Raw genomic sequence first — 13,987 nt, 5'->3', positions numbered from 1 at the left:
GAGCCGCCCGAGCCGCCGCCTCTGCCCGCGCCGCCGCCTCCGCCCAGGCCCGGAGCGCGGCCACGGGCGCCGCCATCATCGCCGCCATCATCACCGTCACCTCCCGGCGCCGCTGCCGCGCGTCATCGGGCCGCGCCGCGCCGCCATTGGGCGGCTGGGGCGGCGGTTGCGTTTGAAGGTGCGAGCCCTCAGAGCCCGCCGCGCACAGAGCCCGCCATGGCCCCCGGCAGGAAAAAGGGCAGCGCCAGCGCCCGCCGCCGCAAAATGGAGGCCTTCCTCCAGGACTTCGACAGAGAAGGTAGGATGGGGGAAGGAGGGGAGCGCGGGGAGGGGAGAGGAGAGGCCCCGGGCCGCGGGCAGGGCTGACGCCGCGTCTCCCGCAGTGCAGCGGCGGCTGAAGCGGATCGAGGCGGACGGGGAGCGCATGGTGCAAGAAGTGGAGCACATGTACGACATGGCCATCCTGCGGCTGCCGCCGGAGATCCGCGAGATGAACTGGCTGGAGTTCTTCGGTGCGGAGCGGAGCCGGGGGTGCTGGGCTGAGGGACCCTTCCCCCGCGGATAAAAATAATAATAAACCCCGGAGGAGTGGGATCTACCCTACCCGTAATCCTCAGGGAACGATCCCACGGGCCTGATGCTTCTGTTCCCTAGGCTGGTTTGTGCTGGGTTTTGCACCCCCGTGGTGACAGCCCTGCTGTGCTGTGTGAGCGTCCCTGACATTTCTGATGTATCTGATCCGTTTTCTTTCTAGCTCTAGCAAGAAGTGAAAAGGCGCCAGAGGATGTGGCTAAGGTAGGTTTCCAGCACAAACATAAAGCTCTCTGGAGCCATCCCACTCTGCTCCTCACACTGAAATGGAGTGCTGGAGCGTTACAAGAGAAACAGTTACATCGATGTTTTCACAAATGTTTCTTTAAAATGCAACAATAAGAGAGGCACCTTGTATCAGAGGTGGGATTTACCTGGTGCTGCTCCTCCCTGTTGATCTTTCCTTATCTGCTAGACAAAACTCCCAAATCCCTGAGAGCACAAGCATTTGCCAGTGAAGGACAGCATTTCTGAGCTGGTTGAGCAGCAGGGTGTAGGAGAGGTACACCTGCAGCTGCCAACCAGGCACTGAGTCCTGAGGGAGGCAGAGATGCTGGAAAGGCCCAGTTTGAGCACAACAGCAAATGTGGAGCTCATCTGGCTGTAAAACTATTGGGGGTTTGCCCTACAACTTTTACATGAACGCTGGGCTGCCAACAATCCCAGTGGTGCCACAAATGTTTTTAATTTTAGGCAGACGTGGAAATAACAAAAATCCGCAGGCTAAGCGCAGAAGTCATCGATCCCCTGTTGGATGTTGCTGAGAAAGGTGAGTTTAAGCTTGTGGCATCATTGGTGAGGTGGAAGCATGTTGTGGTTACTTAAGGTGAATAATAATTCAGTTCTTGCTCACATCCCTCAGTATGTTTAAATCAGGAAAATAAATCTACTTTTATCCCTAGTACCTGCTGTACCTCTAATTAATTTCATTCAAACATTCAAAATAATCAAAAGTAGTGCTCTGGCAACCATTAGGATTGCATTGGAATTTGGATTTCTGAAGCAAATTGTTGCCAAAACTGCTTGTAGCTATTTTTCTTCCCTACTAAATAATAATTTAAAGTTATTATTTACTAAGGTAACACTTTCTCTTTCTAGTGAGTAAGATCAAAAGGAGTGTTGAAGCTGATGAGGAAGCAGAGCCTCCATCACTTCCACTGCAGAAGAGATCTCGACTTGCCAGCCAGTGTCCTTCAGAGGCTGAGAATGGGGATGCAAGGACTGCCAAGGTGAGCAGCTGTTCTCTGGGATGACATTATCCTCAGGACAGGAATTCCTGACTGAGCTGGTGACTTGGGCTCTCCAGGATGCTCTGAGGGAGACTACACACAGTCTAGCAATGGGAGAGGGTCCCAAAGGCTTCAGTGGTGTTTGTTCTGGGCTCTTGTGCCATGGAAAGGGACTGAGCATTTTGTGTGGAAACCTCAGCTGTCCCGGAGAGGGCAGTAACTGATCTGGTGTGTGATGTGTGCTTCAGGTGAAGGCATCCACCAAAAAGCCACCCATGGCCAGAAGACCCCCCTCAGCAACTGTGAAGGGCAGGAGCAAGAGGTAAGGGGGATGTCTCTGTCTCCTCTCTAGAAATGGAGAGTCAGAGTGCAAATATAAATATCTCTTTGGTGGGATGGGCTTTGTTTCAGTGGTGGTGGGGGGGAGTTGTGCCACACTACAGGGCAAAATTGATGTGAATGAAAGATGGGCAGCTGCCTGTCCTGTGACAACAAGCTGTCCCCAGTTTTGGGGTCACTGGTTAGTTATAGTGGTGGTCACCTTCTTCAAGCCTTTGACAAGTGCCTGTGCACTTGTTAAAGGTGATGTTACGTGCAGATGTTTATTTCCCTTTAACAGATCAAGCAAAAACAGTTTCATCACTCCAGCTACTGGCAGAATGGTTGACATGTGTGCTCGGGGAAGCACATCCATGGTTACACCCAGATTTGATCCCAGGTTTGTTAACTGAGACAATAAATACATTACCCTTCTATCTCTGATCCTCTGCTTTACACCTTTACAACACAGCCTTTCGAGGCTCTTTGGACCTGAAATGAGAGACTTGGAGTGGAAGTGCTGTGAGCAAATGCCACTCACTGATATCTGGTCGTTGCAGGGTGTTCAAGACGCCGGGCCTGCGCACGCCTGCCCTCAACGAGCGCGTTTACACCTTCTCTGCCAAGGGCAGCCCCCTGGCCGACCCCGAGGACGTCATCCTCACCCTGCCCCTCGGGGGAGGAGAGGTAACTCCTGACCCTTCACCTGCTCAGGGGTGCACAGGCACCTCTTGGTGCTTTACCTCCTTCAGTTCATCCACTCTTGTCTCTTTAGCTGTGCCACTGCAGTTTATCCGAGGGGTTGATTGAGCTGAAAACAAACCTTGAGACTCTTAGCCAGAAGTGGGGCCTGCTCAAGCTGTTTGAAACAGAACAAGAGGATGTTTCACTGTGCATTCACTTTAAAGCACTTAAATCAGCAGTAGTGTCAATGTAGTGGGTTTGATGCTGGCTGAATGCCAGTGCATCCACAAAGAAAATCATTCACTCACTGGCTTTATCCCCCCTCACCACAAATCAAGCTATTTAAAACCACCACAGCCAGTAATGCATTAATGTGCTGCAGGAAAGGTGTGAGATGAGCTGCTGTTCCAGCTGAATGTAGTTCTCTGCCTGTCTATACTTAGATCTTAATCTCTTTTATTTTACTTAACTTTTTTACTGTCTCCAGCTGCTGCAGCTGGCCAGACAGAAAACCTGAGATTTGGGTTTGTTTCCACAGAGCATACGTTTGACAGAAAAGGATCTGACCAAGAAGAATTTTCTTCAGCTGAACCCCAAGGCCCAAGGGCTCATGCAGAAGCTGTCAGTAAGTCTGGGTGTTTTTGTCAGCCATAGCTGTAAGGCAGTGCTGTCCCTCTGTCACCAGTCAGGGGACTGTTGAGCTGCAATAGAAACTCCTCATTTCCCCCTGACCCCTTGTCTTGAATTTTGGCTGATGTCAGAGGTGAAGAAGCAGCTCAGAGCAGGGAAGGGAGAAGCAGGAGCTTTACATCACATCTGCCTCAATACACAGTGGGGAAAAGAGCTGTTGTCACTGCTCTGAAAAACAAAGTTGTGCTTTAGGCTGGAGCTGCAGGTGGCTGTGGGCTGTACCAGTATCTCTGAATACTGATGGATTTCTCTTTCCTTTCAGGTTTGTCTCACACAGGCTTGCAACGAGGCAAAAATGCCCCAAGAGGGAAGTCAGTGAGCAAGACATCCCTCTGTAGTTCTTGTTTTAATTTGTATATTCATTTTATTCATCTACAGAACGAAAGCTAAAAACTAGTTATTCTACCTGTGATATATAATGGGATCAAAATAAATTGAACTTTGAAGAGAAATAAAATTCAGTTGGAGAGAAAAAACATTCCATACTTTATGTCCTTTAAGGTTGAAACCATGAGTATGTTCTCTTGGGCTTGCAGATTAGCAGGTGGGCAGAAAGCCTGATGATTGGCACGTTAAGAGCCATGTTCAGAGTAAAGAACTCTGCTTCTCTCTCTAACTTTGTCTAGAATTTTCTTTTTCTAGAAAAAAGCCTGTTTCTTTGTAAGCTGTTGCACTGTCCTTTCCAAAGATGCCTCTTTGTCCTTGATTTAAGCCTCTTTATAGGGCTATAGACAAGGATGTTGAGACTTTTCTGTATTTGAAAAGTTCTGCTTTTGGCAAAACCAGGCCTGGAGCATGACTAAAATGGAGACAAGCTGTAATCAGAGCTCTTTGGTGCAGGGTGTGGCACGGGAGAAAGCTTATAGAACAGCATTTATAATGAATTTCCTTTGCAGAGCAAGCATTTTATTGTATGGATGACCTCATGTATATACCATTGATTTGGAAAACTCTTTGAGAGGTTTTAGCAGATTCTAAGTCCTAACTGCAGGTGGCAATAACATATCCCACTCAGCTACACATACACCTGCCTTGCTCTGCTGTGCACATATTAATTAGTTAAAGACATCAATTAGTTGAGCTATTAATAAAAAATGGATGTGCTTATGGATGTGTAAGTTGAGATTCTGCTTTAACTACACCATTACCAGGAAAACAAAATTAACTAGAACTTTTAGCCTACCTAGAGAATTCTTTTAAATTAACACTGTGCTTTAAAAGCTCTAGCTGTAACCTTTACAATCAGAGCTCCTGCTCTGAACCAAAGCTCTTTTGGAAGAGGTTTTTTCCCTTAGTAGAGAGCAGGCTGCAGAGGGAGAGCAGCCAGCAGCACAGGGAACAAGCATGTGGCTGTTTCCCCAGGACTGGGTAGCTGCAGCCTGGCAGGGAAAAAGCATTGCTGCTGTGTCAGAGCTCAGCCCTGCTTCAGGCAGGGCTTCCTGTGGCCTGGGGAGCTCGGCGTGTGCTGAGCTGTGCTGTGAGAACTCCACGTTTCTGCCCAAATTGTTAATGGAGATGTGAAGCTATTGATCTGGAGAAATAATGAGCCAGTGAAGCTCCTGAGCTGGCTCTGAGCTCCTGACCAGCAGCTCCCAGCAGAGATGCACTGCTGGGTTTGTCATCCTCAACATCTTCCAGGTGTGGCCATGGATTCAATGGCAGAGTAAGACATAAATAGATAACAATTCCCTGCTTGCTGACAGAAGGGATGATGGTTTGGAACAAATTAGAGCCATCTCCAGGCAAATTTTTCATGCAGGAGTTCTTGATTTGAAGGTGCAGGACAACACACGCAGCTCTCTCTCCTGCCCTGTGTAATTCCACCAAAAATCTGTGTTTCCTGGGTTAGCTTGAAAGCATAAGGAGGAAAATATTCCTTAGCATCACTGAATTCATGAGACTTCTCCCTTTTCTAAATCAGTGACTGGGGAGCTGTACCTTCAAAGGTGAGGTGAAATGCATCTCTGGAAGGTGCATCCACACCTCCCAGGTGTATGTCAAGGATTCCTTGAGTCTGGGTGGCTGGATGTCTCCTGGCTTTCACAGCTGAAGGTTTGAGCCTCTCAGGAGACCAAAAGCACTGTATCCAATTTATTCACAGATGGGAGCTTCCTAAAGGCTGGATTTCTCTCTCAGCTGAGCTGCACCTCTAATCCATGTTGGCTGTGAATTTTGTTTGCAGTGAGATAATAGGGAAACTGTTGTGGCTGGGCCTGGCTGTGGAACTGGGGAGGGGGCACTGCTTGGCTGTCACCAGAGCTGGAGAAAGCAGAAATGTCCTCTTAAAATCCAGTGGGAGGAAGCAAAACCTACAGGGTGCAGCTTCAGAGTGATTTCAGCCTTGTCTCTGGTGAGAGCAGGGAATAAATTGTCTATCTCCAAAAATTACTGCCCACAAGCCACTGAGCTTTACACTCCCCTCAGCCAGAAGCATTATTACACCAAAAAGCAGGATTAGACAGAATTGCTAATTTTAGCATTGCACACAGACACCAAAACCCCAGACACCCCCCCTTATCTCTCCAGGAGAAGATTCTGCAGCTCTAGTTCCTGTCAGGGCTCAGTGCTCTGCTGCTGCACCAGGTCAGGGTCACACCAGCCCAGAGCAGCTTTCCAGGGAAAGATCAATAATTCTGGGTCAATCGTCCCTATAAAGTACAAACCCTGCTGATGGTGCAGAGTTCAGAGCTGTGCTGAGCAGGGCACCCCACAGGCTTCATACACAATTTGAATTTAATTCTTTTGCTCTGGGGGTAGTAGCTGGAGATGTCAATAAGGTCTCAGCTGCTCTTGCTGAGTCCTGAGCAGGACTGGGACCTGATTCCAGTGCCAAAATGAACACAGTGCCCTGGGGGAAAGCTCTGCCTCTGATGCTGTCAGATGTTCCTGTGTATTTCAGTCTTTCCCAAAATAAAAAGGTTGTGATTTTTCTTCCCACTTATCCCTGAAATAGTTGGAGAGCCCTGACGCAGGAGGGAAGGGTCAGTGCCCAATGGCAGCTTGCAGGTCTGTGCCTCTCCCTGCAGCAGAGCTGGGGCTGTGCTGGGAGAGGAGCAGGAGCAGGGCTCTGCTTCAGCTGGAAAGCTGATCTCCACAGAGGGTGACCTTGTGGCCTGGGAGCCCAGGAAGCTGGATCCTGATGGAATTGATTGATGGGATCTGAGGAGTCCTTCTCTCTCAGCAGCTGACTGCAACCTCTGCTGACTGCAAATGAAGGCACAGGAACCTGATTACATCCACTACAGGGCAGCAATCGATGTCAGATGGAAGGTGCAGTTGGAAAAGCCTCTGTGGAGTGTGGGCAGAGGGGGCCTGGCCAGGGCAGCACTGAGCCAGCAGCTCAGGCCCCTCAGACACTCCTGCTTTGTCTTTGTTCCTTCATTAGTGCTCAGGAAGGGGACAGAATGCATCTCCATGGGAATCTGCTGGACAAAGAAACCCTGCCAAGAGCTGCCAGCACTGAGTTCTGTCTGGCCAAGCAGCCCCTGTAGATCAAAATGGGCCAGAGCAGGGCAGGGATCTGGAGCACGATGGCTCCACAGTTAAAGCCCATGGTGCAGAGACAAGAGCACGTGGAAGCACTCAGAAACCATGTCACAACTGCCAGGGAATCCTGAGCAGGCCTTTCTGTGCCTTTCTGTGCCTTGGCACAATGGGAACCTCCAGGCTGGTGCACATTCAGCCCTGGGGCAGGTGAGGGGAGGTTGGGAGAGCTGAGCAGTGATCAGGAGCTGCAGCTCAGCTCTGAGCACTGCATTGGTTTGTGCTTGAGTGCCCCATTCCCTTGCACCTGAATGCCCAGCACCCAAACAGGGTCTGGGTGAGGGCCTGGTAGCAGTGTCTAGCAAAATGGGAATTTTCTGGAGAAGTTTTTCTAAAGGAGCTGCTGTCCTGGGGACCCTGACTGAGTTGGGGGCCCAGAGAGGCACCGTGGTGCTGTCCCCATGGCTCCCCTCTGGTCTCACCAGGGCTCAGGGTTGGGAGGATGTGCCAGCACAGCCCCAGCACATTGCCTCAGCCTCGCTGTGCCCAGTGAGCCAAGAGATCCCGGGCAGAAAAGGGGTTTTTGCTGGTACTCTCCCACCTGCCACCTTCTGGAGGTTTCCAGGGTGGGGACAGTGAAGCACCCTTTACACCTGCTGTGCTTGAACGGGGCCATTCCATCCTGTCCCATGGCTCAAGGAGTGACAGTGGCTCTGCCAGGTGGGGCCAGAGCTGCCTACAGGGACCCAAGTGACAAATCACCAGTGACATTGCTGAGGGGAGCACGCACAGGCAGTGATGGGGTTGTAATGAATTAAGTGCTGTTCAAATTGATGCAGGACTGCTGTAAGGAATGTGTGTATGTGTGTTGTGAGGAGTAGGACACAGGTGTGATGAATATTGTCCATCAGCTGTGATAAAAAGCCCATCATCCCAATACATATTTTCAAAAATGAATTTAAGGCTGAAAGAGATTATTAAAAATGAGGAGAGGAAATTGTCTGGGATATATTTAGAGTCCCTTGCTAGGTAAGATAAATTCCAGAAGTCAAAATACTGCCTGTGGGGTGAAAGGGATCGATGCTGATATTGTGGTGGCTCATGATAAGAAGATAGGGCTGAGGCAATTCTCCTGCCAAGGGAGAGTGTGTGGGAAGGGGAGCCCTTGCCTGGCACTGCTGTGCTAGGGACTGCTGTGCTGGGCTCCAGGAGGGACACACAGTGCAGGGACAGTCCTGGAGCCATCAGCCCAGGGTGCAGCTGGGGGTCTCTGCCCCCAGCCTGGGGTCTGGCTGGGCCCTTCCCACCTCGGTTTCCTGCCTGAGCCTGTGGACACTTTGCAGCTGGGTGGTGGGGACACAGGCTGGTGAAGGATCTGGGACCCCACGGGGAAGAAAGCTCCTGCAGAAGGAGGATTATGAGCAGTCAAGCCTGCAGATGCTCCCGAGAGAAGCCCCCAGCACTGGGGCTGGGTGGGCTCAGGCTGTGTCCCTCTGCATTTCATTCCCTGGCACTAAGAGGACACGTCCCTGTGACCAGGAGCTGTGCCAGCGTGGGTCTGAGGAGATGAGCGCAGCCAGCCTGCAACCTGCCATGCCCTGGACATCTGGAGAGCTGGGTTTGATCTTGGCTGTTTCCTCACGCTTTCATTTATCTCTCTCTGCTGTTCTGGATGACAAGATCATTAGAAACCCAGTTGCTGTTGCTGAGCTCTTCCTCCCGAGCTGTGTGTAAGCGTGGACGATGCCTGAAAGACAAGAGGTTTAATTGTATTCTGCCTGCAGCTACAGGATGTCAGCCAGGCAAATTTAAAGCCAGGCTGCACGGGGGTGGGAGATACACCTCCATTACTCACCAGCCTGGATGAGGTTTAGCTTTATTGTATCCTGAAATAGGCAGAGCCTGGGAGGTGCTGATTGAAGCCATTTGAAAACATGACAACATCCTCGGGACAAGAGGTGTCTAATCTAATGAAGCCAGAAGGCATTAGATAAGAGCTGTGCAAAGCCAAGAAAACACAATTAAAGCATTCCTGAGGACTGCTGTCGACCTGCATCAGGAACACTGGGACAGAGATATTGGTACAAGTGTAATGAAAATAAATGACCTGTTTGAAACATTCCTCAAGGCGGTGACAGAGCCCCTGCTGGGCTCAGCCTTGAAGGGTCCCACAGCCACCAGCTGTGCCTGTGTGGGTTCCCTGAGCAGGGCTGGTGGCACCTGCCTGAGCTGCACTGGGGCCATGGCAGGGCTTTGTCTTTGCAGCAGAGCAGCCCAGGAGCATGTCACCACGCCATGCCCTGGTGAGGGAGTGAGGGAGCCCCTGGGATTAGTGCCCATGCATGGCACACCGGGGCTTTCTCCAGACAAAGGCCCTTCCCCAGGCTGGCACTCTGATGCCTTTCTCACAGTTTGTCAACCAGGAAGGATCCCCTCCCTCCCTGCAGAGTTTTGTAAGGTTTTGTCTCTAAGTACCCCTTAAAGCCCCTCAGGGTGGTGAGGTGCAGGGGCCAGTGCTCTGGCTGGGTGGGCAGCAGTCCTGCCCAGAGTCCCCCTGTGTCACCATCGTGGTGTTGGGGAAGTGGGAATGGAGGAAAGGCTCCTTTTCCTTCAGTGCCATGAGTGCACTGTGCTTTGTGCTCTCTCCTCCCAGCTGTGCTGTGTCAGAGCTGCATTTAGGTTCTGGGTTTCATGTTGGACCTTTGAATAGAAACACCTCCCTTTAGACTCTTGCTATCAGAAATAGTGATTAAACACACCCACTTCTGTAAGTCACTGGCAAGAGGAGCATGTCTCAAATCACACCTCTTTGGCAAGAGTTTAAATTGGCAGTGACAAGCTTATTTCTGGAAGAAAGTTTTATTTTGGGGAGTTCGATTCATTGTGCCACTTCTCATTTTGAGGCAGTGTGATGTGATACCTAACACATCCCTTATCCCCTGAGGCAACACAGGGATGTGTGCATTGCTGTGAGACAGTGTGTGCCCCACAGCTCTCCTCAGGAGGGACAACATTTCTAACAACGATTTTAACCAGCTCAGGGAAACTCTCATCATTTCTGAAGTCCCTGTTTTTCCCCAGGGGTGTACAGCATTCCTGATGTACATTCCATTACCCTGGCAGACTGTATTTACAGTCACAACAGCCATTTACCCAACACAAAATTGCCATCACCCAGGAACACCTAAATCTCACAAAAATCTTCTTCATTGCCCTCTTAATCTTTTTGCCTCCTAGTGTCTGATAGAATTCACATAAAAATATTTAACAGCATAAACCCCCAGGGCTGAGTGCCACCCCTGGGGCTGCCTGAGGGGACAGCCCCACCACCTCCTGCTCAGGACTCCAGGAGTCCCTGGCCCTGCAGGGACCTTCATGAGCCAGACAGGCCTGGCAGCACTGCTTGCTGCCCCACTGCTGCTGATGCCTTGGGGAGCCTGAGCTAGAGCAGAGACCAGACAGAGTTCAAGAATAAATAAGGATTTATTAAAAGGCCTCAATGGATCCACCTTGGGCAGCACAAGAGCCCAGCCAGGGCTGCACCCAAGATGAACCAAAATGGGCACAAAATGCACGAGCGCTCACGGGGTCTCTCACTTTTATAAGTTCTGCTCCATTTGCAAATTGCAGTTCATTGTCCAATTCCAGCTTTAGCCCCTGCAGTCCCATCTTTCTTGTTTTTCTCTCTTCAGCCCACATTGTTTGGGCCTGAGATTTGGATCATTTGTCCTTGGTCCCCAGCTGGAGCAGGAATTGTTTTGTCTCCCTGCTCTGTGCAGAGCTCACCATCCCCTGATGTGAAGCCCAGACCCACACACTAAAGCAGCACAGAATCTGAAAAACACAAAAGCTAAAACCTGAGCCATCACTGCCTCATCACACCTGGGCTGCATCAAGCTCCAGCAAATGGAGACACAACATTGCCCTGGGAGCATGCCACCAGGAACAGGCTTCATTACACAGGAGGGATTTGCAAGAAAAACCTGAATTGCCCAGTTCCAAGTTCTTTTCCAAACACTTCCCTGGGTGCCTCTGGAGCAGATGATTGAGGGCTCCCACAGGGATGTGATGCTGCTGCTTTATTTCAGCCCCATTATGGAATTTCAGTACTGAGGGAGTTAATGAAATGTTTGTGGCTGCACACCCAGCAGAGAGCTGGGCTCCCCCCACGCAGGGCACAGCAAGGGTAGCTCCCCACGTGCTGCAGGTGCCAGGGGTTTGCCACAGCACCCAAGGAGGTGCCCAGCAGCAGAGCAGGAGGGGGATGACCCTGGCACTGCACCAGTGCCACCCTGGCAGCTGTGCAGCACCACCCAAAGTGACTGCTTTCCAGAGTTCTGTGAGCACTGGTGCAACGCTCCTCCCGGCACCACTGACTCCTGAAAGTCTGGTCTGTCAGTAAACCAGAGCTCATTAAAATGACTTTGTAATTACTGACATCCTCTATGTCGGACATTATCCTTAAAAAATATGGTGTGGGAGCAGGTGCCTAGGGAGAACAGCTTGTAAGTGCCCTCCATTGTTACAGAAACTCCAGAAACCTCTGAACAACCTCATGTCTCTCCTCATCCCCCTTTGCTCCTGCTATTGGGGCTCTGGAGGTGGCAGAAAAAAGGAATCTCTAGCTTCCATGGGCTTCCATGGGCTTCTTGCCATGCTGTGACAGTGGCTCTGGGACACACCTGGACCTGCTGGCAGAGCACAGCTCCTCTGCTTTTGTCTGTGTCCCTCCAGGGGTGGCAGCTGCCCAGGAGGAGCTGCTGTGCCCAGCGATAACAGCTGCTCTTTGTCTGATGCTGAAGGTGCTTGTCAGCCTCAGGAAGATAAAAAGGCTGAGGTTATTTAGAATTGTGTAATTCAGTGGCTCCTGTGCCTCCCAGGCAGCTCTTGCTGCTGTGCACATGGCCCCGCTCCAAGTGGCACGCCACAAGTGCAGGGGCAGCTGAGGTCACCCACGGTGGGTGCTGCTGGCTGGGCCACTGTCACCCAGCCCTGTGCCAGTGTCACCCAGCCCTGTGACAGTGTCACACTGCCCTGTGACAGTCACACTGCCCTGTGCCAGTGTCACCCAGCCCTGTGCCAGTGTCACCCAGCCCTGTACCAGTGTCACACTGCCCTGTGCCAGTGTCACCCAGCCCTGTACCAGTGTCACACTGCACTGCTCCAGTGTCACACTGCCCTGTGCCTGTCACCCAGCCCTGTGCCAGTGTCACCCAGCCCTGTGCCAGTGCCACCCAGCCCTGTGCAGAGTCACCCTGCACTGCTCCAGGGTCATCCAGCTGTGCCTCAGCTGGGCCACAAATCCCCACATCTGTCTCACCATGGCACCCCTTGGCCAGCCAGTACAATAAAACAATGAATTATGTGCCTTGAGTGCAGCATTTTCCCTCTGCTCAGCGACATCCCCACCCTCACAGGCCAGCCCCTGTGTCAGACTGACACTCCTGGTGTCACACTGCACTGACACTCCACAGTGCCAGCCTGTCCAAGGCTCTCTGCTCCCAGGGCTGTGGGAGGGATTCCCTGAACAGCCCCTGGCCCACAGGCCAGGCCATGCACCTTTCTGACACCACAACATGCACCAGCCAAGAAAAGCAGGTGCTTTTTCCTCCCCACAAAGTGTCAGTAGCAAGAAACCACCCCTCCAGCTCCTCTAGAGATGTCAGCCCACCTTAGCACAGATGGCATTTAACAGAAAAAGGCATCATTTCACACCTTGATGCTACTAAAACTGTCCCTTACTCACCACATGCCACCTTTGATAAAGTGGTATTTTCCCCCAGAACACTGAAATGACCCACACAGACAAACCAGGGCAGGATTACTGGTTGGTTTTACTCAGGTATTTAGATATCTCTTTATTGCCAGCTTCAACCGTGGTTCAATAAATACAAAAATTTAAAAAAAGTCAATAGATTTTTATTAGCATTTATAGTAACTATTATTATTATTATTATCATTATTAATAAATATTCCAAACCAACTGAGATTCCCTGGAGATGTCTGACTATAGTTCAAACATGAGATGCACACAGAGTCCCTTATAATATTATATTACATTTGTCTCAAACTTATAAAAATATATATTGACTTCTCAAGTGTGTATTTACAGTACTGAAGATGTGGCTAATGAATATAAAAGCATCTGGAGATGAACCAACTTGATTCCCATTTGGTTTCTTGGGAGGGGAGTGTTGCAGATGCTGCTCCAACAGGGCTGGGGCTGTCCCAGCCCGTGGAGAAGGCAAGAGCCTCATGACCTGCCAGGGGCTGGATGGGGAAAATCAGGGTCATTTTGAGGCATTTCCCTTGCAGCTGCAAAGCAGCATTGCTGATTAATTTAATTATACTACTTCCCCAAGGAGAGAAGCTGAGAGGATGCGAGTTAATTTTAATATCATAACAACAATTTAATAGCTTAATCTATGAATTTTGTTATCTCGTGTTGGTGAGGAGCTCAATTAAAAGTGTTTATTCTTGCAAAAAGCTGGGCTAGAAGGCTGCTTCCATGGGGGGCTTTCCTTTCCTTCTCATAGGAGAGGCCAGGAAAGCTGATGACTCCTGTTTCTGCTGGGTCAGAGCCCATCCCAGAGCTCAGCTCCTGTGGGACCCCTCCACACAGCCACAGCTACTTCCCCCAGGAGCCAGCCCTGGCCACTGAGCCCAGGGAAACAGCCATGGCCACAGGTAACTGTGCTGAGGTATATCCCTTTCCAGCTGGGCACATCCAGAGGCACAGAAAAGCAGATTCCAGTGGCCACAAGTGGCACCCAGAGCTGGCCCCCTCTCACGTTCCGTGTTCTGGAGGCAGGGTCTGTTCTGGGGGACTCGAGGGAACACGGCTCTGCCTGCCCATGGCCAAGTTTGCTTTCCAAACTGAGGCACACTGCCACCCCATCACCATGCCCTAGATGTCTCCAGACCTCCTTGAGAGCAGGTGAAGCAGCCTGGAGCCAGCTCCTCCAGCAGCAGCTTCCCAGCACGGCTCCTGC

General features: G+C 50.9%; 2 protein-coding genes across 2 annotated transcripts in view; one reads left to right on the top strand and one right to left on the bottom strand.

Annotated features, from left to right (window-relative positions):
* CUNH1orf109 (chromosome unknown C1orf109 homolog) overlaps window positions 1–88 on the bottom strand; it is a 2,071-nt gene extending 1,983 nt beyond the window's left edge. The window contains 1 exon segment of the mRNA XM_041479449.1: window positions 1–88. This exon segment is cut by the window's left edge and continues 322 nt beyond it. Within this exon segment, the coding sequence (XP_041335383.1) occupies window positions 1–88 (88 nt within the window).
* A 78-nt stretch (window positions 89–166) lies between these two features.
* CDCA8 (cell division cycle associated 8) lies at window positions 167–3,966 on the top strand. Its single transcript, XM_041479425.1, has 10 exons — window positions 167–298; window positions 384–512; window positions 755–795; window positions 1,285–1,360; window positions 1,690–1,820; window positions 2,069–2,142; window positions 2,440–2,538; window positions 2,699–2,825; window positions 3,361–3,447; window positions 3,775–3,966. Exons 1-10 carry the CDS (start codon window positions 217–219, stop codon window positions 3,829–3,831), a joined length of 903 nt encoding a protein of 300 aa, XP_041335359.1. The 5' UTR covers window positions 167–216; the 3' UTR covers window positions 3,832–3,966.
* Window positions 3,967–13,987: the final 10,021 nt, after the last annotated feature.

Source organism: Pyrgilauda ruficollis, unplaced genomic scaffold (genome assembly GCF_017590135.1).
Source record: "Pyrgilauda ruficollis isolate IOZ18807 unplaced genomic scaffold, ASM1759013v1 scaffold48, whole genome shotgun sequence".
In the NCBI taxonomy this organism is placed as follows: domain Eukaryota; kingdom Metazoa; phylum Chordata; class Aves; order Passeriformes; family Passeridae; genus Pyrgilauda; species Pyrgilauda ruficollis.
This window is presented reverse-complemented; position numbering and strand designations above follow the sequence as displayed.

Bases quoted from the DNA above. Each gene is read 5' to 3' on its own strand.
- CDCA8 (XM_041479425.1), top strand. From the start codon at position 217: ATGGCCCCCGGCAGGAAAAAGGGCAGCGCCAGCGCCCGCCGCCGCAAA. The intron at 299-383 runs GTAGGATGGGGG...CGTCTCCCGCAG, and splicing joins CCAGGACTTCGACAGAGAAG to TGCAGCGGCGGCTGAAGCGG. The intron at 1,821-2,068 runs GTGAGCAGCTGT...TGTGTGCTTCAG, and splicing joins GGGATGCAAGGACTGCCAAG to GTGAAGGCATCCACCAAAAA.